A 27,069-nucleotide genomic window follows, 5' to 3' on the forward strand; every position below is an offset into this window, starting at 1 on the left:
CATCTCTATTAACTTTTTGCTAATATATGCATAAAAATGCAGTTTATTTGCTAATTTCTTAACACTCCTATGATCAATTGCTATATATTCCAAGATTTTTATGGAAATTTACCGATTTTTTAAAGCAAAAGTTTATTTATTTTTTTTACTTTTGTAATAGACATGAAAACAAAACAACCCTGACCGCAAATATAAGTATGACAAGTCCAGGATACAGATGAGATAAGGAAGGGAAAAAAGAGTATCTCAAAATATGGAAAAATTCATCGTTTAGGAAAGAAAATAGCACGTTCCTTGGGGGATGATTAAGGAATGGTGCCCACAACTTATCAAACATCTTCCAATTTCCCTGTAGTCTTTAACACTCTATTGGAAGAACCTTTGAAAATCTCCTTTGTACCACTGGTTAATAAGATAGACAGTGGCCTAGATTCAGTGGTGGATTTAGATCGAGCAATTGGTAAAAGAGAGTCAAACTCCACAGAGAAGAGGATAGTATCACTGAATCCAATTAATGGATGATTTCCTTAGGCAGTATAAAGTTGTATCTTGTGTTTGCAATTACAGCAATAAATTGTGTCAAAATCATTTTGATGAAAAAATATGTATAATAGTAAAAGTAAACAGCATAAGACAGATCAAAAAAGGTTTTATTTTAGAGAATCACAGTAGGTGGAATATAAACGTGAGGTATTTCGGGACTTAAACACACACCATTCATTAAACAGTTACACCACAACAGGGTAAGTCATCAGTACAAAATCCAGAGCATGTATGATTGTTTTATCTTTTTCTATTATGAAAACAGTGAAAAGAGCAAAACATATAGCCAAAGTATCAAAATAAAATGTTAAGTTTCAACAACAACAAACTACCAAGTCGTTCTGAACACATTAGGCAAATGTGCCTGTTTAATGTAAACAATAACTGATGAGTCCCTTCTTAGATGATAGCCACTTGTGGTTTCATTAGTGACTTGCACCGTTTCAAAATCATTTTTATGCATGTACAAATATGTTACAGAACATATATACATTTGTGACTCTGTCATGGGGTAGGCTGACCATGACAAATCAACACACACAAGTATCCATTAAAATACAAAAGATTTAACATCAAGTCCGCGAGTACAGACTTATTTTTATCATTTTCAAACACATTTATACTTGTAACCACCAAATCTACAAAGAATGATATTGGCATGTAAACCGGCTTGCCATGCCACAAAATGACATCACAGAACAAAGAAGGGCTTCCTGTGATGTTTCAGGAAATCAATAAATACTGATTAACCCCATACATTTACGGTGAGTGAAGCTCCCATATTGGCAGGTCTAATTTGACAAAAGAATGCCTTTCCCTGCGCCTGTCTCGGCAGAAGATGCAGAAACTGGATCGAGAGCTCAGCGCTCACAGTTGTTGCACTCAGGATTCCAGGAGCGCCATTCCAACCAGCCCAGCAACAGCCGTGTTGGTGGGCAAATTATAACCCGCCTCGCACCGGTTTCGAAACTGAAGTCAGGCTGGAGGTCCCCTCGCTGTCTCTGGTGTAAACTGGTTACAACAGGAGTCCACTTCCTTGATGTTACAAGGGTAAAGAAAAAAAAGAGCATTTGGAAGACACTCAAAGTGACGACAGAAAATCTTTCAAGCCTCTTTTCTTGCTGCCCTGGCTGTCCTCTCGCATGAGAATCTTGCTGAGACGCTGGACGACCCAATTTTTTGGCTTCGGTGAAGGCTTGGAGGGAGCAGAGCCCGGTCCTGACGGGTTTGAGGAGGTGGAAGACCTGGAAGGGGAAAGAGAGGGCATTGACAGAGGGAGAAGAGTTAGATTTGCTTTGGCAGGGATCTTTAAAAATATGCCATCAATGATATAATCTTGTAAACCGAGAACAAATAGCTAATTGCAGCTAGTAATCACTCATATGCTTCTGACACTTCCCCCTCCTGCATGTCTGTGACACCTCCCAAAATTAGTCAAGGAAAGGCTATAGCTTAAAATCTAGCACAGCACATATTAATAGACACTTGGTTAAGTAACTCACCTGGGTGTGTGGCCTGGGGTCTTGTTTTTGCCTGGAGTCTTGGGTGTGGTCGTTCCGGATCTGTTGGCAGACTGAGGGGTCTTGTATTTGCTGGCACTCCCCGGTGTGCCGTGGGTCTTTGCGAGGGTCACGATAAAATCCCTGTTCATTCCCCTGTGTCTGGATGTCTTAGTGCAAGTGTGGCAGGTGGCCATCTGGGATAAGGAAAGGAAAGAAGCATGTTCATTAATATTGCATGGCCTGGATATCATTTCTTCTTGTACATAATGAGGCTTTGAGGTGGCGGCATACGAGGTGTTCCCATGAGAACACTTGCCAGAAGATTTTGCCGGTTTTTGAAAAATGTTCGATCAAATGGATAGAACACCGAGAAACGCAGGTGAAGCGTTCGTCTTTACTGTACTTATTGGTCATCAAACTCAGACTTCCCACAGCTGTCTGACACTCTCTGGGACATCCGCGGATTTGTCGTGACTTTGTCTGGTCTATGGCTGCAGTGACAGATTGACTCCGGGGACACAGAGAACACAACTAGCTGTGGCTGTGGCAGACAAGGGGGGGCTGTAATGAGGACAGCTCGTGTGCCCCTGTGACAAAGAGAAGCCCGAAGCCTCACAGATGTCAGACACATCTATTGAGATCCTACAGCTGAGGAATTGTTTACAGCGTGACTCAGGAAGCAAACTCCCGACAGGAGATTCACCCAACAGCTGATGCTCTTCCTGCTGGCCATACCAAGCATAGAAGTACTTTTTTAATGTTTGTTTTGATATTAACAAAGACTCAAAGAACTAATAAATGGCCAGATTAGGCTGAGCAGGATGCAAAACAGTGATTTTAGCCTGTGGTGGGCCAAGGCCAAGGGTATGGATGCTCTCAGCAGCGCCATCAGTTTTAATTTAATGACCTCCCTCCTCTCCAATCCATTCTGAGTACTAAAGCACCTTGAGTGACTTTCTTCTACCTCATGTGACAAAGTCAGCATCATTTTACAACTTTTTTTTTTCACGGCACACACACATCGCATGCAAACACAAATTATCCCTTTATAAGGTAAGGCATGTTGCGAGAGTTACAAGGTGCAACGGCTGTGTCATGAGGTCCTCATGACTCAAGACAACAATTGGCATCCCAGACACCCTCCTTCCCCTCGCTGCTGTGCCAGTAAAACTGTATGGAGCTTAAAATTAGACTGTGCTGAGGTGAGTCTCGGTTCATGTCACAGGGTGCAGGCAGATTGTTGCACCAGTAATTAATCAATGAGAGCTTAGAGGAGACCGGATCTCATGTTCCATAAGATAAACAAGAGACGGCGAAACAATTGCTTTGTTTAGATGAAGTCGCTCTGCAACATTCGCAGAAGCTTTTTCAGTTGCATCCCATTATTTTACAGCCACTGGCAGACAAATCACAAACGGTAATTTGTAATGTTGACCTTACTTGTTATCTCTCCATGAAGAAGCTTAAAGTAACTCAAGTACACAATCACTCCAAGAGGAGCCAGTTACACTTTTCTCCCTCAAGGAAACTCTGCTCAATGTAGACAAGGCAATACAAAGTGTAAAGTGCTACTTAATGTTGATTGGAGACGACTCCACATCCCTCCGAGCGTTTAGCAACTTATCTCCCACATAAGTCCTCCAGAGTTGCACAGAATTGAAACCCGGTTAGAACAGACCCGCACCGCAGAGGTCAGCAAGTCTGAAACAAGCTGTTGACAAGTCCTGGATGCTGATGAGACGGAAAACTCACCGAAACAAATGTCGCCATTTCAGATTCTGAGCGGTGTCTGATGGCAAGCGTTGGAGAGTTGGATTTCGTTGAAGCAAGATCGCCAAGGTCCTCACTCTGTTTCGGCCCGACTGTCTGGGAAGTGTTTACTACACAATCCTGCCTGTCCAGCTTTATATGGACAAAGCCCCGCAACTGACCCACCCATCTGAGCTCAGGGGTGTGGCTCAAGGGAGGCCTGACCAATGCTCTGTCGAAAGGCCAGGCTATAACAACATGAATCTTTTTCCACCAATAAATCAGTTAAATCATTAGGATGTAGAACAAACAGGACATGAGTTACTGACAGCATACCCACGCAACAAATTCCCGGCAGTCATTTAAGTTTATACAGGCATTTAAGTTGAATGGTCATAGTTTGGACTTTGACTTTGCAGAAATTGACAGATCTGCTCGGTTTTTAAGAGCAAGTTAAACAAATTCAACCTTAAACGTTGTGTCTTTGCATTTTGAGTAATAAAAACTGAAAAATCTATAAATTATTCTGACTGTCATGACTTCTTAACATATTTTGACCAACATGATCTCTATATTTCACCAAATGAAACCCAATTTTCAAAACTAACAACCACAGGAAAAAAAAACAATTCTTTCATTAACTTCACCATTTCTCTCAAACTTAAAATGAATGATTCACACTCTTAACTTACCCTGACTGTGACGATAATCAATGTCAATCAGGAGTGTTCAAACGTTTTACAATGATATTTTATTATGCAGACCCACAGCCTGTGATTACATCATTTAAACGGTATCTCTTAATATCTCTTCAATTTTGTATAGCAAAGACTTACGAGATAGTCTTGTCTCATCCTTGGGAAAAATACAGTATGCTATTTGCAAAAGAACTTAATGAGAGCCAGACAGAGAAGGATTACATCATTTGTATGTATACAGCACTATCATGCAGCCATTATGAGTTAAAACAAGAATAACATGTTGCTTCTCCGCCAGTTAATGGACCCATTTAGGACAGAGACTGTGGCCATATAAAATCTGACCTGGAGCGAAAACCGTATAATTGGTTGGATATATGAAATGATTATCCTCAACTGGAGGACCTGTTACATGTGTTCTGGAAGGTAGCATCTATTCTGTACTCGGAGCTGAACACACTCCTCTGACAGACAGATGAAATAACATTTGCAAGTCAAAGTCAGCTGAAACTGAAATAGATTTCTTCCAGGAGACTGACTGACATCTGAAGTACAGATAATTCACATCACATCAGACTGCAAGACTATAAATTATACATGAAGAAAACATTAATTGTGATGCCTCTCTGGTTCTCAGACAGCTTTCAGATCCCAGTTATATGATTTCCATAGTGTTATAGTGGCAGCCAGTGATGCTTCACACAGAAAATGTGAAACACATTACTGCTATTATATTTTCTTTCTTTTCCAATACTGTACCAGTGAAGGATGATGGTACTGTGTCCAAACTTACTGTCATCTTGTATATTTGCAGGGTAGAAGTAATTATCAAGATAAAAACGACCAGAAAACAGACTTTTAGAACAGATAGGTAGGTACATCCGCATCTATAACAAATTCAATCTGCTGAATCTGTTGTGCATTTGATAACCATACACACAGGGATAAAACCCACTTAAATAAATGATTGATGGTGTGGAACGCCAGTGATGCACCTGCATCATTTCTATTTCAACCCCGGAGCAGTGATGAGCTGGCTTTCACACTCTCTATGTGCTTGGTTATTTATAACCTTTCCATCAAACTCTGCGATCACTCTTTACGCCGATGTCTGAATTCTTCCTGTAAATCATAGAAGTTTTCCTTCAGATCTAATCAACAACCTTGTGCTGAAGTAACTTCTAAAACATTTTGTTCCTATGACGTAAACGTTTCAACCTCGGCTGTGATTCAAGTGTTTGCATGCACTCGACTTTGTCTGGCTTGAACTCGGTTGAACACCTGGTGATTACCGAGGGGGGGGGGGAAAGACACCTTAGACAATCTTAAGTGTGTGGACTGCATGAAACACACACTAACACACAGCTGGCTGCACAAAGATGTTTACAGCTCCAACAACCTCCTGCTGTTTATGCCCTTGTCCTCTAGTTACCAATACCGGCCTCATGATCAGCAGCTTGCCCGAGCCGTAGCACTGATGGGACAAGCCCTAATCAAAGAAACTTCAACAACTATGAGGCAACAGTGGCACAATTAAGATAAGAAACCATGATTAAAGTGAAACACTATCCCAGTCGTCACGTGCACCCGTTTAATTCACGCTAATCCCTCGACATGTAGCGTATGCACTTGGAGGGACACACGTGAGTGGATGCCGCAAAAGAGATTTGATTTCTTTATCTTGGGATCCTGGCAGCAGACAAAAACAACGCACCAGCCAATCAAGCATATGGCAGAGGCAACATGTCGAAGCTTCGGGCTAAAAAGAGGATAAACAACCGTGAACACACAGCCGGAGGAATATTAGGGGTGATTGTTTTTTGCAGGAGTAAAATTTCTGTTGAAAAAAAATCTAGGTTGGCCATATGGTCAATAGACGAACGCATGGCATGTAATTTTAATACTCAGGAGCCAGCCGTCTATTTTGGTCTCTAACCTGCATATTATCAGGCTGGATCAGCCTTGACCTTTCATTCCTTGTGAATATCACACCAGTAAATGAAGCCTTCTGGTTTCCGTCTCGTGCAACGTGCACGCTCTCATTTTTGGTTCATGTGAAACTTGAGATTACGCAGAACGGCCTGAGTGACAGATGCCCTCAACCCTCACTGCTGTTTAGCTTGACCACAGGATGAGGACGGTCATCACCCGCTGTTAACCTGTTCAATTGTTAGGAATAGGAAATATGCAGTCCATCTACACGCTGATAAAAGAAACCATTTCACAGACTTTAAAGTCAACAAGTCATTGATACTACTTTATTATAGTTATGCACATACGTCTACATTTATAATGACTTGTTTCCCTTTCAAGTGTGCCGTTCTAATGACTGCACTAGATGTGGTGTTTTGTACTATTGCCTTCAGAAGGTAAAGTGTTTGAATAGAGGTCTTTTATTGTGGCGTCTACATATCTCCCTGGGGGTGCGCAGGTTTATCCAGGTACTCCGATTTCTTCCCACAGTGCAAAAGTATGTATATGAGATTATTTAGTCATCTCGTTTTCTTTAAATAATTGATGTGAGTGTGTGTAGAGGTCTGTCTCCGTGTGTTTGCCCTGCCTTCACCAATATTAAGCTGGGATTGGCTCCAGTGCCCTGCAACCTTGAACTGGATATAACGGTACAGATGCAGACAGATAGTTTTAAAGTGGGTTTTCTCCAGGTAGTGCAGTTTCTTCCTATTGTCTATAAATGCATTTGAGGCCATTTGGTACAACCAAGCATGCATAGGATTCTCCTGGGTTTCCTCCCACAGTCGACAGACATGAATAATAAGTGACTAGATCTCTAAATTTACCATAGGTGTGCATTGTGATGGACAGGCGACCTGGTTGAGTTGTATTTTTCCTCACTGTAAGTTTACAGCCACACTCAAGTCTTCATTTGATTTTTTTTTTTTTTTTAATGTAATTTTATTTTTATATGACCACATGTATGACATGAATAATCAAGTTAAGAGGAGGCACAATACAGGGTAAAATGGAAGCAGATGATTCACTGGGGAGCAGATAAAAGATGATGAAGACCTAAAATCATGCTTGACAAGAGGACTTTATAGTTTTACGTCAAAGAATCTGTGTAACTTGCGATTAAGTAAACTTTGACAAATGTAACATAAGTTATACTGTGTGATTGCAAATGCTTGACCTCACTGAGGTCAGGTTGTGCAGCTTTACATGAAGGAGAGAGGAAAAAAAAAAAAGTTTCCACGACCTCAAACAACCTAGATCATCCAACTTTGGCACACATTCCTGATAAGATAAGTCCTTAATATCTAAAACCTGATCAAGATAATCGGATGAAAATACCACATGTGAAATGGTGAAATGAAACACACACACACTGACACACAAACACGGAACCACACAAATCAATTCTGCAGATGGACCTTTCCTTCTATTAATAGCTTCTCCTCCATAAATACCTCCTTTTCCTATCTGTCTCTGAGCTGCCAGAGGTCAGTTTGAGTCGATTAATTTGACCTTTGCAGTACGATACCTCCCAAGAGGAGGAAGATGAGTAGATTGACGGGGCGAGTGACGAAATCAGGGGAGGGTTAGACGACAAGCGAGAAAATAAAACTCGTCTCGCCGTTGTTGAGAGGCACTACATGTTGAGAGTGCAACAGACTCTCCAATGTGAATCTGCTTGCGAGGACTCAAGAGCACGAATATCTGCATGGGCCACGTATGTGAAGGCTATTTGAAAAAACATCGATGGAACACAATAAAGCTGAAAGCAGAAGAGCAGTTGGAGGATCAATATGAGCAAAGTGTAAACTTTCCTCTAACCGCGGCCATGCACTGCGTGCAGGCAGCCACTTAGCTTCAGAGTATGGAGGCAGGCCGGTAAATACACAGAAACCTGATCTGAATGCAGAGCTGCCGCAGGCTACCAGTTTAAAAAAAGAAGAAAAAAAAAGAAAAATTCCTGTATCTGTTTCTATTTTTCTTTCCGTCTTTGTTGGTGATGATGAAAGGTCACATGTTATCCAGGATCACATCACAGATGAAGACTTGCACTGAAGATACAGACACAACAAGGAGGCATTTCCATTCCGCTGGATTAGATTTAAACAAAACAAATATAGGGTTATATGGGGTTCTGAAGATGATCTGAAATTGTATAAAAATAAGCAATTCAAACAAATGCTGCCGTTGCTATAAAACAACACTATTCTTCCAGATATTAAATAACAACATGAACAGTCAAGATGATATTTACTAAAGTACTGATTAGCCAGTCGTTAAAGGTCTATTCAAAGCTTACTATCCTGTTTGGTTTGAAAAAAACCTTTTTTGTTTCCCCACAACCTATTTTCTATTGGTAAATATCTTAAAGATGTGACATTGTTTTTCCAACAAACGAAACATAGAAACCATCAGTTTGAAATCTCAATACAAGCTGAAGGACAACCCTTTTGCATGAGTCCAGCAGACACACATCAGTATCGGTTGAATGCCTGCGCTTCACAAAATGTTTTTAACCCGAGGACGCACCTGAGCAGCTGTGTTTCAGCGGACAGCTGTTCCGTACACAGGTGGCCTTTTTTGGGGACTGAGGAATAAACAAAAGCGGCTCAGAGACAGACCTGAATTTAGATTTCTCTTTTTAGTGCTATGAAGCACAGCCAATGGCACGTCCGTGGATTTACAACTGACATGCATTGAATGCCATTAATGTGCATGACGTGCTGACAGAACCAGTGTCGGTGGCGATGCGACTGGAAATGCTGACGATTTAAGATCCAGAAGCTGGGCAGTGGCGCCTTTCAAAACCTTTGACATAGTGGATTTAAACATATACAGAGGGAAGCAGCAACTTCCATAGGAGGCTTTTAATAGTAGCATGGAAAGAAAATGAAGTGGGGTTGAGGGGATAATTGAGAGTTGACATGCTGTTATGGTGTGACATTTGCTTCTCTATATTGCTTGATAGCGGCGTTGCAGACTTGATGACAGCAGGGAGAAGAAAAAAAAAATGCATAACTCGTATGGTACAAAGAGCAAACTCTTTTTGCTTGTATATACAGTATAGTCCCTTTGGCAAAGCCAAAGGATGACAGTTCAGCTGGCACCGACTTACTACGAGTCCCTCTTCCTTCAAATACGCACGTAAACACACATCCTTCCACACGTGATACCAGTGTGAGTTTTTACAGATGCTGTCAAGCCCCTTCTGTTTGTATCTAAAAGCCCACGTTCAACCTCCGGCTTCTCTCCACCTCCACGCGTTCCTCTCCTGTCATCCTGTCACTTTCTCACTCTGCCACAACCCCCAGTGGAGCTCTTCCCGCTCCCCGAGACCAAACACACAGAGCGGCAGCCAGACCGAGCTGGCTCCTGTTTCCTGTCATCTCCTCAAGAGACACATTCTCCAGCAGAGATAAATACGAAGGTCGGATGTGGTGAAGGAATGGCCACGAACGGAAGGTGAAGAAGAGATGGATGAGGGTGACGGGAGGGTCAGGCAGATAAACTGATGTAAAAACACACAAGAAAAGTTAGGATTGGACAGCAGAGCATGAAGAAGAAGAGAAGAGAAGAGGATAAACCACTGACAGGTGGTCACTGAGGTCGAAAACTAGTGACAAAAATACAGAAAGACTTTTCAATCATTCTGGAAAAATATCACAATAAACCACTTAATACAACATTGATGCATACAGACAGGAGCAAAAAAAAACTAAAGACATTTTCCCCGAGTAAAAAAACAAACAAAAAAAACAATCTGCTGAGAAGTATTAATTTCATGAGGGGGGAATAAAGGAAGAGGAGGAGAATGTGCTCTTCTTCTCTCCATTTAGGGCCTCCGCCTCATGAGTGGGGCTTCAATCCAAACTTATTTCCATATCCGCAGCGAGATAACCTGCCCGGCATGCATAAACATACCTGATTTATAATCCCTCTAAGACAAAACTTCACAGAGCTGAGAAAAGCCTATCGTGCACTGGCATCCGCCCCAAGGACAGCACATTCACGTTTCCTGAAGGAAGAGTAATATGGTGTGAAATGAAGGGGATTTACACCCCGGGGTATAAACAGTGCAAATTGCTCAAGTTTAAAAGTGTTCCTCGTGGTCGCATACCATTCAATTGGAAAATGAGCTTAAACTATAAATTCACACTAAATAAATTACCTTTATGGAAAACTGCCCAAAGTGACAGTATGTATATGCTGCATGTGCCATGCAATTACAGCATACAGAGGTAAGCTTGGGGAGTGCACATTGTTTTCAGGATGGGATATTTCACTCACACTAACAGGAAACACTTCATAACATTTTGGCAAGAGGCGACCACTTAAAACCAATTCATACGTCACATCAAAAAGAACGCTAATAAAATGTGCTCCACGAAATGTGTTCGCTCACCAGCAAAACCTCTGTTTTGACATTTGGAGGAAGGATTACACTTACAAGAGCAACAATCAATTATGCTTTTCTGGATCTGCGACTACTCACACTCGCTTTTAATTGCATGCACACACAAACTTGTCCAGTAACAGGCTTGTCTTCTTCCAGTAGGTGTGAGGTACTTACAAGAAATAGATACTTGTTATGAACCATTAACAACAACAACAAAAAAGCTTCAAGCTATTTGAGTTATTGTAATAGGCAGTCGCAAGTTTTCACCCCCCCCAATCCTTGACATATAAACACATAACACGAGCTATGACTGCATGCTCGCTGTAAAAAGACACTGGTGGAAGCCTATTGTCTATATCCTCGCTCCCACGCTGAGCCTACTCTTCCTCTCAGGCTTACTGTGCTCTGTTGATCAGCACAGAGCCAAAGACTGGGAAGCATTTCACGTGCCTCCTCTTATCTCCACCGCTGCACCAGGGTATCGCCTCACTGTCGCCTTTCTGCAAAGCACGGGCGATTGCAGACCCGGCTATGTGGCACGACTTGTCGCCTGACGGACAAGTGGCCATGAAAACAGAGGGTAAAAATAACTTGGGAGGACATTCTCAGGGTACACTGCCTTACTGGGACGTCACGTGACAACATTCCTCGGTGCGACGACTGTTGACAAAGGAAGGGAAGAAGTGCACAGTCAGTGCTGGGATGTGATGTGTGTGGAAGAGGCCTTGAGTACACAACACAGCATGTGGTTATGTTTGGATGACAGCGATCGGCAGAGTAATCGAGAGTTCAACAGCAGGATTCATGGATACACTGCAGTTGCAGTTACAGCTATTTAGGGATAAACACTTTGCTGCTTCTCACATTATCTATAAAACTTTATATGTAATCAAAGTGGCATTGGCATTGAATAGCCACTGTCCTCTATTAAGCAGAAATAGCAGAAATGTTCCAAATGCATGTGAGCAAGCAGTTTCAACTGTGATAACAAGAGCGCACAGAGCCAATGCTGTATGCAAAATGATTGTAAACGATGAAATATTTTCTCATTCCAACATCTGACTGCTCCTGTTGACTTCTGGTATATATCTGCCTCTCTCCATCGTGCTCCCCCCCCCCCCCCCCCCTTTTTCCTCTTCATTCAGCAGTTGTTGCTCTCACTAGTGTTCTCTATTCCCCTCTTCACCCTCGTCTACCTCACCGTCCACAGAGTCAAGCCATACATAATGGAGCGAGGGTTCAGAGGGCCTTGTGTGGCATATGCCTGCAAACTGACTGAACCAAATCAGATTTTTAATGAGGAGCATTTCCTCTGCTCTTCATTAGGCCGATAACACATTTGACAGAAAGACTCTCCAGCAGATCCGATCTCTGCTGGAAAAGTGACCCCGGTGTCACAACACTGACCTTCTTATTCAAATGCATTCATCAGTCGAGAGGGTGGATGCTTGCCAAAATACGCTTTCCATTTTGTTCTCTCAGAGTCAGTACCATCCATTGACATTACCGACAAAAGAAAAGGAGCACAATGATAATTTAGGGGGCTATGTGACGGAGCAGTTAGACGACGGTTAAGGCTAATGAGATCTGAAAGCTGCAGCTATGAATGGAACTTCATGTGAAAACCAGACGCTTTCACAGTCAACAGGACAATCAACCTCACCAGTTTAAATAGCAACTATGGCTGGAAACAATACACCAAAGTGCAAGTGCAGGAATTAAAAAGTTAAGGTCATAGATTTGTGATCAATAGTAACTCTGATTTGGCCAGTATCCACGATACTGCTCGACGTGCTCGCACACTGACACTCAGACCTGGAAATTATTTAGGAAGAATATTTCTGTAAAATACGCTGCAATAAATTGCAATTAGTATTCTAGTTAATTTTTTCAAAAATTTTCCTTTCTGTGTTTTTTCACATTTTTCCTTTCAACTGGTTATGAAGCTTTTTTTTCTCCTTGTTGTTGCAAATGCTTGCTTGGCCTGATACCTCTTGTGTTTTCCTGCAAGGACAATATGCTGCAGTGCAGTATAATACAAAATCTAGTCGGGTGGGGTTGGGGGGGGGTAGAATTTTCTCATCTCACCAGTGTTGAGGAAGTCGTCTGAAAGCGGTGCAGCAGGTATGTCTGCGCCAGGCTGAGCCGCTTGCCTCTGGCTTTCCTGCGCAGGACTCGCTGCACCCGCACTGACGGACGCCTCTTGGGCCACAGCCGCATCCGGTGGTTGTCGGGCTGCAGCCACTGACAGCAGTACGGACACACCAAGGTGTCCTGCTGCAGCCTGGAGATTTGTTTCATCAGTGGGACTATTTGGAAGAGGAAAGGACACATAAAGGATTAGAGTGTGTGGTCATACATATTCCTTCGCAACCCTATAATACGTGGTTGTTCAAATGTGTTTGTAAAGGATCTGTCACTTCACACTAGGATAATAGGCATAGAGGGAATTAAAATGTATGTTTGAGAGAGTCTGTGTCATCACAGTACAGCTGCAGGAGGATAATGTAGAGCCCGTGCTCATGGTTGCGACGTTTGCGAGAAACAAATCACATTTCACTGTATTTGTCATTCTCAAAAAACACTCGGCGGACTCTCATAAACATCCAGACTTCAGAAGTCTAACAAGCAGTTCTTGGAACAAGCATCGAAGCGCTGAAAATAAATACCATATTACTGTCTGAGGGATCCATTTTTGAGCTGTTTAAGGAGAAAACTCTGAGCCCTTTTATTTATGGTGCCGCTTGTTTGTTGATGAGGGTTTTAGCTGGCAAGGGCCCGAGTGTGTATGCTGGAGTGTGTGTTTGATCCCGCTGCACAGTCTGCTGCAGACAGCTGGCTGACTCGTCGTATTTGGCGGAGGATTTAGCGAGTTTTATCAACCTTGACGAGCCTGTGACAAGGTTCCACTTACTACTGGATTCTAGTCAATGTGGCTGTTAATCTGGAGGGCACTGCTGATGAAAACATGCAAAAGTAAAGTTAGGACCATAAATATCATACATCCAGAGATCTTAACTTACCATTGGCCTTTACGGAGCACTGCCTATGGAAGAGGAAGAAAACACCAGATCAGTCACAACTTTCGATGGAAAACAATAAAAACAGCTTTGTGAGTGGAGTTCAGTGTATATAATCGGTTATCATGATGAAAAACATGAATGAATCAAAGTTTTACAAGATGGGAATCCCATTTCGTAATAGCCGTCTTCCATTGTGTGCAATGGAAAACACGCAGCCGGAAAAGCAGACGGGTCTCTCCCAAACGACATGGAGCGACGTTACAAACTATTTTGACAGCTTAACTGACAGGCCAGGGCCGGCTCCAGTTTTAGAACTGATATGTCAGAGATTTGAGGAAACATTTCGACGAAGCCACAGCTAAGCCCCACTAAAATTAGCTCGGGGCTTAAATCAATGAAGGGATATTTACTGTCCGGCCGCACGTGTAGCGGAGGCAGACGGAAACAGAGCTGGATGTTTGTGACGAGGAGGGGGAGGGGGGTGAGCGAGGTCGACTTTAATCTGAAGCTGACCCCGGGGTCTGGTGCGGCGGCGGCGGCGGCGGCAGCGGTTTGTTGATACTCTCGACTTGCATTCCCAAGCTCGCCATATGCGAGTCGGCGCATTACGCTGCCAGATGACGTCTGATGGGACCGGACGCACTGCAGGGCGGAGGAAGATTTGTAACATATCTCTCGTCACTCATCCCACAGTCTGAGTCACTTTCACTTGAGCCTGCCGCAATTTCATAATCAGCGACTGGATTTAAACTGTTAGATTAAGACCTGTCAGGAAATACTGGAAATGAAGCCGGTGTGGTAGATTGCGACTCTGTGGAGGACTGACAATGACTCAGAGACCTTGAACAATACCAGAATCGTTCAGTTGGCTGTTGGAACGCCGTTTTAATCACTATTAGCAGGGAGAAAATGAATACAACCCCAAAGGTAGTCGCTTCACAATCGATTAAGAACACGACACAAGACACATCTTGAAATGAAAGTAAATTCTCCTGTGAACGGAAACAACAACTGGATGACTCAACTTTAAAAAAGAAAAAAAGAAAAAAAAAAGATTGTTGTGGTATTTTGTTTTTCCCACAGCAATGTCTCTTTTTCTGTCCTTCCCGCTCAACTGATGAGGCAGCGCTCAGAAACTTCCCACCACAAAGACCTCTTCCTCTGCACAAATCTGATTAACATACTTGGCATGCATCTCCTTTTAAGTGCATACTTAATAGTGGTGATGAACACTGTAGATATGGGCCTTACATATGAACCGCTCATTGCATGAAACATGCAATGAGCATTTTATTGCTGGCAAACATTTGACTGATGCTGGGAAGTCATTTAGATGTTCACACAGCACTCTCTATCCCTCTACATCCGGCCATCCTCTCATTCATTAGCTCGATGTGAGAGTATGTGCCTCTTGGTTTGGGGAGTATTTGAACAAGTGAAAATCTCTAATAGCTCATACTAAAGTGGGTCATATGCCGAGAGTGTTAATCTAAAAGAAAAAAGAAAAAAAATGTATTCACCAAATTTGGCCAAGGCGATAACTCATAGAAAAGATCATGGCAATTAAATAGATATGGGACTAAGCCTCAACGGAAGCAAAGCACCTACAAAAGGAGCTTTCAGGCAGAAACAACCAAAAGCTTTCATTTATTAAATAGAAAATTGCACTAAAAGCTAACTTTACGTTAGTCACATCACAGATTTAAATGTACTTGAATATTATCTTGTCGCATTGCGCAACATCTGACCAATCAGCATTCAGCTCAGGTAAGCCGATGGCAACAAGGAAGCAACTGAAGACAGAGTAAAGCAAGAGAGACACGGAACTCCACCTTCATTTGAAAGTCGGTATCTTCAAAATAAATATAAAACTTTGCCCCTGTAGCCCACTTCACCTGCAGTAAGCAGGTCAAGCGGAATGAGCTCCCCGCAGTCTGAAAATGTCTCCTGCACCAGAGTTTTACGGCCAGTAACATGGTGATTCTGTCTGTGTCCACGATTACTGTAGGCTTTTGACAGGACAGCTCTCGCAAGTGTTAAAGTGTGTGGCTAATACACCGTGGACGGAGGAAACCACAATCAACTAAAGCTCTTGAAATATCTGCCTTTTTGGTGGTGGGTTGGTGGTTGTGGTTAGGTAAGGGGAGGCACCTCATTTGTTTCCACTACGGCCCTTCATTTGGTTGGGAAGGGCTCTGTTATTACCACACAACATGCTGGAATTTTGTTTTCAACTGTAGGCAAATTTAACAATGAAACTGTGGCACTTAAATCTGATGTTTGTATCCAAACAGAAGAAAATAAAAATCATTCATCTTTTGGAGCCTCCATTTTCTTCTACTGGATGTTTTCAACAAAACATTCTGTCATTCTGGCTAATTTAAAGCGGTAACTCTTAACTTAATTACACGCGACTAATTTACATTTCAATCTCTGTGTTAAAGAACAAAAAAAAAAAAACCCCAGTGGTGCTTGAGGCTATTTAAACACTACATCACACTACAGGCAGGGAGCAGCCTGCCAAGCTCTGGTTACCAGACACACGGCTATGATTTAAAAACTTACTGGAAAATGTCTTGCTGGTCTGGCGATGTGAGCGACAATAAGGTGACGTCAGCTCACGCACGCACACAAAGCACTGCATTCACTAAATACCCACACAGTGCCGCCCAATCCAGATCCCAGAGGCCCACTGTGCTTCTCATTTTAGACGTCCCCTTGTTTTCCCGATAATGTCATCCATTCCCTCGCCTCTCATCCTAGCCAATCCTCAACTGTAGGTTAATATTAGAGTGGCAACGTCAGTTGACAGTTTTCAGCTCATCATTACTTTTTTCATTTAACTCATTTTATTTTATTTGGATTTTAACCCTTTCACAAGTCTTAAGTGATCCTTTGATATAACTTTGTCTACATGTATATATGTATTGTTTTTTTTATGAACGTTTCTCTACAAGCAAAACATCTATTATTATGAGTCTACTGTTAATATTATCAATAACTTAGTAATTAACCCTGCCATTACCTAAACCATGACCAAAACAACTGTTAAGCCTCATTTTTACTCTTTTGAAACCACTTGAGGCTCATGTATGATTCCCACATGTTCAGTAATCCTGACAAGTGCAGTGTGCCTCAGAAAAAAAAGAAAAAAGAAGGGGAGAGATTACATACAAACACATGAATGCAAATTGCTATTGCACTAAAATAAAATGTTTAGAAAAGCTGCCAGCAAATACAGGTGATGTTGATGCTTTGTTCTCGGGATGGTGTGTACATCAATACAACTGTAATTCTGAAGCAAAAATACACACATACACGCACGCACACCAGAAAATATGTGGAGTACTGTGTACGATGAGTAATGGGGTTTTGGACACTTGGGCCCAAAACCATAACTGTAGGACGAGGAGACAGTGGGAAACCCCCAGAAGAACACGGAAAGAAAGTTGCGGTTCCTTAGGAACTGAAAACTGACCACATGTCAGCACATTGAATCAACGTTGTCAAAATATTTTCATTTCCTCTTGTATTTGAAGAACTGCGGCTCCGAGCCATTCATATTAAACAGTGATTCAGAACAGTAATTGCTATTTTAGTCAGCTGCCTTTCATATTATGACTATGAATTCAATTTAAAAGAATTTAATCAGCTCTTCACAAGCAAGTGTACATTTTGGCAGTGGCTGATAATTGACTCCTTTTTTGCCCTGCACACTGGCACAAAACCAGATAGGCTCTGAGGCTTGTGGTCTGAACGTTTAGATTCGTGTCTTGCCTGCTGGACAGCTCATCAGTTAAATGTGGTCAAACCGTTCTGTTATGCCACAGCTCACCGTAGCCAGAGAATCTGGGGAAGAGATCAATGTTTTGAAGGAGCAGCGTGCATACACACGTCTGTAAAATCGCCCAGATTGGGTTTTTACTTAAAAAAAAATTCTGTTTTTATTTCCATTCGTGGTTCATGCCCACAAATTCCCTGGCTAAGGTGAACGTGAAAACTCGGATGTGGCTGAAAACCAAATCAAACACTGGCCAGCCGAGTCCACATACACACACACACACACACACACACACACACTATTACACACTTCAGATACAATAATGCCTGTGTAAAAACTTGACAAACTGAGTGTTTATAAAAAAAAAAAAAAGGGAAGTGGAAAAGGTCAAAATCCCAAGACGGAAAATTAAAACATCTGAACAATGTGAAACTTGAAAGACCTCGACAGGGAGCAACTGCAGAGAGCACCGAGAAGCACATTTGATATCCCTCAACATTGTGCATTCAAATGAGAGCAATTTTGATCAATGAACTCAGTAACAACCCTATCAGTTGAGGTCTTCAGTAGCCTTGCATACACTGTTTGCAGAAATCCAATATGCTATGAGTTAAGGCCATAAATAATATGAAGCTGACATGAATCAAGCCAAAGTACCCAAGGACAGTTTCATTTGTCAGCAGACTGTGGAATGTAATGGACACTTAAAGAGAGGACAATGGCTGCAGAGTGCCCAGCCTTGATTGGAGAACTCTGCACCCCTTTGTTCACTACTTCCTTATGCTTGTTAAGTAATTGTTGTCACCAGGAGTAACGATATCTACATTAGCCTGCCAGATGGAACAGTCATCATCAGTTGCAATCACTCACACATGCCTGGTAGATTTTCCCATTGTACCTGCACATGAGGGGCCACGGGACTGACAAATGGTATGCGTACAGCACCAATAGGCCATCAGTGTGATAGAAATATCAGCAGGCATGCAACACTGCAGTGGAACAACTGAAACATTTCAGCTTTGCTGCAAGAGGCATATTGGCGCTTCTACTGAAAATTCATGCAAGCAAGGGCCAAATGCTTCTCGTGAAGCAAGTTGTTTTTTTAATGAATATGGCAAGACTAAGCAAATCGCAAACACTGCACAGGTTTTGATTTAAAATGTGCTTCAATATGTACAAAAGAGAGCAAAACAAAATCACTCAAATGGACAGTCCTGAAATGCTAAAATGGTTTTAGTGCACATCCACATTTTGCTGCATCAATGCTAAATTTAAAGTATTTGGTAAAGACATTAATAACAATAATAATAATAATCAGGACTTGTACTTATATTATTACAACTCTCGTATGAGAATATAGGTCCAAGGACGAGGCATTATCAAAGAGACATTCTGGTCGGAAAGACCAGCGTCACTGGTCAAGCTGCTCCACCTCGTGTCCAAAGTTAGTCATTACAACAATACATTATAGAACTGTAAAACTGGCCTGAGGAAAATGGAATTCAGATTTTAAATGAAGGTTCTTACAGTAAATAACGTGACAGCTCCGGGCATTTGTCCTTATACAGCAGAGACGCGTCCAGCCGGAAAGAGCCGGATTTTCCTTCAGGACCTTTCTCCATCTCCAACACGTGAAAAACTAAAACGCTGGAAGAAGCTCGATTAAACACGTTTCCCCCAAAAAGCTGTCACCACCAGTGAGAATCAAAAGTATTTAAAATAGCGTTCGTACAGAAGGCTGGAGGTGAAACAACGAAGAAGGTGCAGAAAATGAATTTTAAGACAGCATCGACACGACCACTGAAGTTCCAACTATGGGTCGCACAAAAGTGACGTTCCTCGCGGTGCATTCAGGGAATCTGAGTAATTCAGAACATCACCGCAGCCCACATGGACGACTAATTAAAGCGTAACATATATCACTATTTTACTTAAAAGTAAGCATTAAATTATTTTTCGAAATTATACAAAGATATACGAAAATGAATTTTGTTAAAAATAAATGTTTGATTACTAAGTATTACTATGTATGTATAATATTCGTCAACAACATAATATGATAATGTTTTGTTTTAGAACTCATTACCTGACGTCACAATTACATGTTCACGCACAAATGCATGATTTCTTCGACAGGATACCGCAAATTACAAGTTGTAATTACCCATGCAGTGCAGTAGTCGCTCTAGCTTTATTGCCCTTTTATGTCATCCCTCCTTGGATCTTATTGGACAGTAGGAATCACCGATATTAGAGGAATGAAGGCAGTGGGATATATAATGACATCCACATTTAGAGGTGGATCCTGTGAATATCACACCACTAACCTCCGATAAGCAGTTAACCTGTGTCATACGACAAGGACCCCATCGCTTCAGTCCATAAAACTCCCACAGCATCATCGGGTGAAATGATTGCAGCGGCTCTAAAAGGGTCTGAGTGGGAATTCTTCAGGGAGCCTGAGAACTACAGTATGAAATTGGATATTCTGAAGCAGCAGAAGCGACAAAGAAGAACCTGTGAGTGCGCACCGAGACCCTCCGACCGATTTCAAAAGAAGCTGCCTGGTTGGACACACACGCACGCAGACACACGCACATACGCACAGAAAAGAAACCAAGGAGCACAAGAGAGAAGTTACACAGGTTTTCGGTCGAGACGAGGGAGGGATTTCATTCAGCACCAGCGACAGCTCCGGCTCTTCTCGTCAGTGTCCAAGGACCGTTCACCGGACCAGTACTGCGTTTTACGCACATCCTATCTTGGAATATACATCATTTCTTACGGTATGTATATATTCCTACGACTTTTTGAATGACAAATAGTATGATTATAGTCGAATAAAGACAATGTTGTATTGCCATTGACATTTATGGTTATATTGCAATCTTTACCTGTGGAAAATCATCCCTGACGCAATGCTTCCAATTAATAAGTGGTGTTCACCATCATCTCCTTTTGTAACTTTAGAATACAAGATAAATAGCCTAAATAGCATATGTTATTATTTGTTATTTAGGCTTTACTCATTTCTTTGAATTGTGTGCGTGCGTGTCTGTGCGCGCGTTTGTTCGTTGTTGAACGGAATGAGGGGGTATGCTCCCGTACACCGAGGAGATATTAAATCACTGGGACATAGAGCTTACAGAAACTGATGGAGTAAGCTAAAGTGTGAGGGATTGCTTCCCACTTTGTCCGCCAGTAAATCTTCACTTTATCAGACGATGTCAGGCGCGCGCGCATAGTGCGCAAGATCGAAGCGGCCAAGCGACGCGTCCATCCTGGAATCTGAGGATAAACGGATTCTTCCTCACCTCCGACACTAAAGTCTGAAGTGACCTACCGGGAGGCGTCAGACAGACAGACATGGCCATGGTGATGTGGTGCGCAAAGTACGACCACTTCCGAAAACTGGCTTGGTTGGCCTGCAGCTGAAATGAAACGTTGGTTAATAAGATGCAATTTGCTTTTCTTTTCAGAGACACAAAGGCATTGCAGCAAATTGCCATACATGAACATTATAAAATGCACCCGGGATGATCAAATATTTGTGGAATCCAAAAGAAGAGTACATATAACCCACCCGGTCACCCGACTTCACCCATAGTTAGCTGGGATGGAGTCATCCCTCCACCACAATGAGTTGGTATGACATGACAAAGAAAATGGTTGGACACAGTGCATTAGAAGCCCAAATAGTTTGATCACACAACAGATCAGGAGTGTTAATAAATCTCTGAAGGCTGCCTGAAAGGGCTTTCACACTATATCACTCAATATCATATGGAATTATATTTTTGCACCTTTATGAATCCATACATGTTCAGAATAAGTGCTATCAGTGGTTTCTCAAGCCCCAAAATGAGTACTACTTTGCTCTGCTGACTCACACAGGATGGATCTTGCAGCCCCGACAGTAATACAGTATTCACTGTGCCATGTAAGACCACACCTGTCTCTATTATGCTGTGGTGAGGATGCCAGCAGGACTCGTCTTTCACCAACAGGGGACCTCAAAGGAGGAGTGCAGATAAACCATAGTGTCCTGTCAGCATCTAAAGGGAAAAGCCAATCCACAGTAGCAGCAGCCACAGTCGCACAATCGAGCTGGCTATCACTTCTGAAATGCAACTCCAAGTCCAATAGTGCTGAAAAAGCTCAAGAGTAATAGCACACATTGTTCTCTGCTGCTGTGTGGGGAAGAGTGTGTATGTGCTCATATGTAATTATCCTTCGTGTTGAGTGTTATACCTCTTTGTAAAGACTTCTTACAGGCGTGATGCAACTACAGCAACTGGAGGGCCCACTTCAATCACATTTCCCCTGCACGCGGATATGAGTCGTAGCTACAAATTGCTGCTATCTGAAGTCAGCTCCCTGTAGAACTATATATGACAAGCTTGGACATTGCTGAATTTAACAGTCTATATTCTCTAACGAGTGTAATTATCTACTTGAATGAATAATTAATACTGTTAAGGTCATAGAGTCAATCAGGTTTTATGTGTTCTGATAACTGACTACATTTGCGTCCCTCTGCTGGGTGTAATCATCTTGTTAGTGCAGTCTTGCTAATCCTGATCTTATTTACTACTGTATAATCAGCCGGTCTAACTGTGAGTCAGTGCAAACATACACATGCCTGTGTGAGCACAGATTGTCCAGACCTCTGCCTCTCTGTTCTGGAATCATTTGTCCTTTAAATGCATCATTCAGAGAGTGAGCTCTCGAAACACGCCAAGCCTGGGATGAATTTATCACAATCCACAACATCACTGAATAGTTGGATGCGAGAACATGGAGTAAGTGACACAGTTTGTCTCATATAGAATTTGCACTCTATGCAGGTTTGATGTTGTCTTTATTTCTGTGAATTATCACACTCCAATGTATGCACCACTACTTCAAGGACAACAACGCTCACCTTGTGCGTCATCTACAATCAGCAATCTGCTTTGAAATGTTCTTTCACAAAGCTGCGAATGAAAGATGATTTTATAGTGAACATTTCAAGCGGTTACTGTCTCAGTGGAAATTATTTGTGAAGAGGAATGAGTCACTTAACTATTACTGGGAGCTGTGTATGTACGGACAAACAAAAGACTTCTTTTCTCTATTGCAATATGTTCTACAAACCTTCATGGAAATAATACATGGCTTCTTGATGGAGAAAGTACAAATAGAGGTGATCGGGTTCCTGAATTATGTTCTTTCCTTCATAATTTTTTTCCCCCTTAAACAAATGTCTTGCAGCATAACCATTTGGGAAGTCCTTTTTAGAAAACAAGAGCATGTGTGCCTTTGTGTCCCTGAAAATGGTAGCCTGAGTATGGCGCTGATAGTGTGTGTGTCATGCTTTTATACACACAAGCTGGTGTATGTGTGCACTTGAGAGCCAGAGCCAGAGCTGCTGGTGCAGATCACTACACCATGCATAATCTGGTTGAGTGGAACAAAGATTTTCCACAAACAGGGTTTGTTTGGATCAGGATGATCCCGGCATCCCAAACCCAAGAGAACAGTGGGTCATTCACCAGACCATAAAGAAAGGGATCCAGTGCCGGACTGGCAGAGGTCCCTTTAAAACCTCTCTTGAGAATAAAAATGGTGAGGATATCGGAAAGAATAACAATCTGTTGGCTTTTCACTATGAAATGAGGTAACTGGTGGAGGGTAATTGTTGAAGGACATTCCATGGAAAATGCTGAAAACCTGTCATATACAAGAAAACAGCTGTTAGGAAACCTATTAGAATAATGCATGTATAATCAGAATGTACTGCTATGTTTACCACACATCAAACAGGTAATCCTCCGTTTACATAAATGTCTGACATTGAACCGAATATAATGGATTTTAGAGGAGCAAATTTGAGGTTCATGGTCATTTAAGGTTATCATTAAAAGTTGCCAGTTGCATATAAAAGAGAAGTTCAAACGGTTGCAATATGTATCAAAGTTGGAGTGTTTGTTTGCAGCTCGGCTTAAAACAGTAAATAAATGAGCACACAGTCTCAAATCCAAAGTGGCTGCAAGACAAGACTTTTTCTTTCCTTTCTAACTCAAAGCTCGTACAGCAAACTCATTGTTCCAGAGCCAATTTGTGGGATCAACGGCTTTGAGCACACTGGCCTATTTAATGCATACATACTGTACATTCACTCACATAATATACATGCAGGGTACACACAAAGTTCTATAGCCCTCAGTTTAAAATTATTCCGAGATACCTTTTTATGATGTAATACTGAACTGAGACAGCATTTGATTGCAGATTTGAATTTTACATTTTATAAACCCAATTTTTAAAATCAAGATAATAATAAAAAAAAACACAAAAAAAAACATGCAGCGCAAGGGTGAGATAACGTCACAATAATGATAAATCACATTGTAGAGTTTTTCCTCTTGGTCCTCATGATCTGCCTGCCGCAGCTCTTCTTTCATCTCACACAGCGATCAGAGAAGCCAGACCATTGTTACAGTTGGCACAATGCACCATTATAGAGCCCTCTTTTGTGCGAGTCGCTGAATAGGTTTGGGTGTCTTTGAGCGATAAGGTTTTGGTGGAGGAATGCCCGTCGCATATCCGTGACACTCTGTGTGATGATCGTCCTGTTTTGGAGCCGCAAGATGGATTTGTTAGTCAGAATCAATAGTTTAATTACAAATCCCATTAACTCCTCTGTGTCTGAAGCTTATTCGTCTGGCATTATCTTACCAATTGTATCAAGAACCATTGTTATTAAAGACGGTCTACATAAAAGATTATAAGTAGAATCCGGGTGGCCTCTTTCTCCCCACAGCCAATTTGCCTTGAGCCGTTTCCAGTATGTCATTTATTATTAGTTACAGATTTTTTTTTTTTGCAAATGTTCTATATGAAGGACCGCACGAACCTGATTGCAAAAGGAGCTGTAATGCCTCACACACTTGACGTAGATCAGCTTTTCTTTCTGACAGCACATATCAAAAGGATTGATCCCAAGTTAAAGAAAGCCTTTGTGCTCTTCCTTCAAAAAGTATCAGTGCAATTTGATCTGTCATTTTTACCTTCAAAACTTTCCAAATCCCAAAATTTCCCTCTGACCGTAAACCTTTTGAAAATCCCAGCTGGCTCATGCTTTTTTTTGCCCCCCAAATTATGTTCTTTTACAAGTTTAGTTTTTCAGAATAGAAAAAAGGTCAAATGAATTGAATTTTGCCCCCGGCATTCAACCACTTTCTCTTTTCTCTGATTTGTCCTTCAGCTCGTTTCATCTGTCCTCTTGAGTTCATATCCCTCTAGTCTCAAATCTAGGTTGGACCCATTTTCATCTGCAGAACGAGGTGAGACAACGATAGTCATGTAATTTCCCTTCTGTACTGCATCACAAGAGAAGGAGTCTTGTTTAACTCGTGAGGCTGATGTAAGGTGCTCTGAACATGCTGGCAGGCTGGAGAGTAAACCTGACATGAATAAGCTACGGTACAAATTCCCAAATTCATGTCAGACAGAAAAAAATACGTGATTTATTATTTCCCTTGTTTTGCCCATTGGTGTTCCTTTTGCAGATATGAGGAAATGTCTGTGAAACTGTGACATTTTCAGACCATTGTTTGTGATACACGAAGCCAGGAGTTCACTCAGCTTCGACCTTTTAATGCCTGTTACATCGCAGACTCCCTGAGAGAGACAAGTAGAGAATGAATGGGAATAACTCAGGCTTGCGGGTGGCTTGAGAATTGATTGCCTGCCTTCTCCTCATTAGATGACAAACTGCTGACCCATGAGACCACAAGACAGTATAAACATTAGTTTGCTTCTATAAATTTCCCTTTTTTTTTTGCCAAAATGACCCCCAATAGATCTTATTTCTTTTTGCCCATTGCACAATTTTCATAATGAATGAGTCCATTTATTTCCAATCCCAAACTCCAATTCCATCGCAGGGCATCTATATGAGGACATTACAGACTGATATTTTCCTGTGGACCTAAGGTACTGGTAGTCATTAACCTTCTTGTCAGGCTATTTAGGCCATGGGAGTTTTTTTCCGTGGAAATCGGGCTTGGTGGATATGAGATGTAGGCCAACACCCTCTTCACAGGGTGGAAAATACTTTTTTCATTGGCTGTGTGATGAATTTTGTGTCCATGGAGGTGCATCACCCTTTTGGCTCTCTTTTTCCTGCTTTCCTTCACCTCCCATTAGTATTTCCCTTCTGTCTATCACACCCATTCATTTCCCCCTCAGCTCACTGCTCCATTCTCATGTCCCAACACTCTCAGTCACTCTTGTGCGCTCATTTTCTCCCATCTGCTCTCTCTGTCTGTCCCACAGAATCTGTTGTGACTGACTTTATCTGCCTTCCTCTCCCTCCCCTTCCCTGTCTCCCTCTTTTCCTCCTCACAGTGGATCAGCTGTTGCTGGCAAGAGCTGAAGGTGACTTGTTGGCTGGGCCGACGGCTGCAACACAGGACATGGGTCTTGCCTCTCCTCCCCGCTCGTGTCTTGTGTTGCAGCCAGTGGAGCCGCCTGTCTGCGTCTCTGCCTGCCCACCGCTGATGGATGGAGCTCCCGGAATAGATGGATCATATCACCCTCGAACTTGCCGACGTAGAGCCTTCCCCCACTGCTGGCCCGTGTCTAATTGCAGTCATTTGTACGTAGTTTTCAATATCGAAATTCTGTCCTCTGTTATTCTAAAGGGCAATAAAGTACTCAGGAGACAATTTTATACTTGTTGTATTTTTAAGAATGACAGTGGAGGTTAAAGAATGATTTGCTTTGAAATGTCTTGGGACACGTTCGGAGTTCCCAGGTGAAGACACGTTGTAGGTCACGTCCCATCAGACGAAGCCCGCAGCAAACAGCTCTCCAGTTGGCATTTACAACTTGGCGTCTAAAGCTTGGTTAGCAACACTGGATATTGTAAGCTCTTTAAAAAATAATGCAGAAAGCAAGCAAAGTAGCTTCTTATTGACTTAGAGAAAACACATGCACGCACACACATACACACTGTTGTAGCATGCAAAGGGACACAAAATCAGTAGAGAATATCAGCTGTTCAGCTCAATAACAAGGACGAACATGGAGGAGAGTAGAGAGAAAGGAAAGAGAACAGAAGAGAACATATTCTATGATGAATTGTGCTTCCATATGTGACCAATCACTGCATTTCATTGTTGTTCATACTTGATCAGGAGTTTCTGTGTGTCAGTAGCATGGTTGGATAGTGATGGAGGGGTGTTTGTACATAGCGGGAATTCTTACATTGTACGGTCAACTTTGTATTAGTGGGGTGTGTATGTGTTTTGGTGCAGAGAAAATGAAGCCATCTTCTGACACGGGTGTCACTTGATTGGAATGTAAATCTTGGTGCAGGTGCTTGCTGTTTTCAATCTCCCCCCACCCGGATTGTTTA

At 42.0% G+C, this 27,069-nt stretch overlaps 1 protein-coding gene across 1 annotated transcript; it reads right to left on the reverse strand.

Annotated features, from left to right (window-relative positions):
• Window positions 1–633: 633 nt before the first annotated feature.
• rmp24 (ribonuclease MRP subunit p24) lies at window positions 634–19,297 on the reverse strand. The gene is made up of 5 exons (XM_080516594.1): window positions 19,191–19,297; window positions 13,883–13,905; window positions 12,948–13,168; window positions 2,046–2,239; window positions 634–1,787 (listed from the first exon to the last, which is right to left on the reverse strand). Exons 1-5 carry the CDS (start codon window positions 19,283–19,285, stop codon window positions 1,625–1,627), a joined length of 696 nt encoding a protein of 231 aa, XP_080372720.1. The 5' UTR covers window positions 19,286–19,297; the 3' UTR covers window positions 634–1,624.
• Between the last annotated feature and the right edge of the window lie 7,772 nt (window positions 19,298–27,069).

Source organism: Blennius ocellaris (assembly GCF_963422515.1).
Source record: "Blennius ocellaris genome assembly, chromosome: 20".
In the NCBI taxonomy this organism is placed as follows: domain Eukaryota; kingdom Metazoa; phylum Chordata; class Actinopteri; order Blenniiformes; family Blenniidae; genus Blennius; species Blennius ocellaris.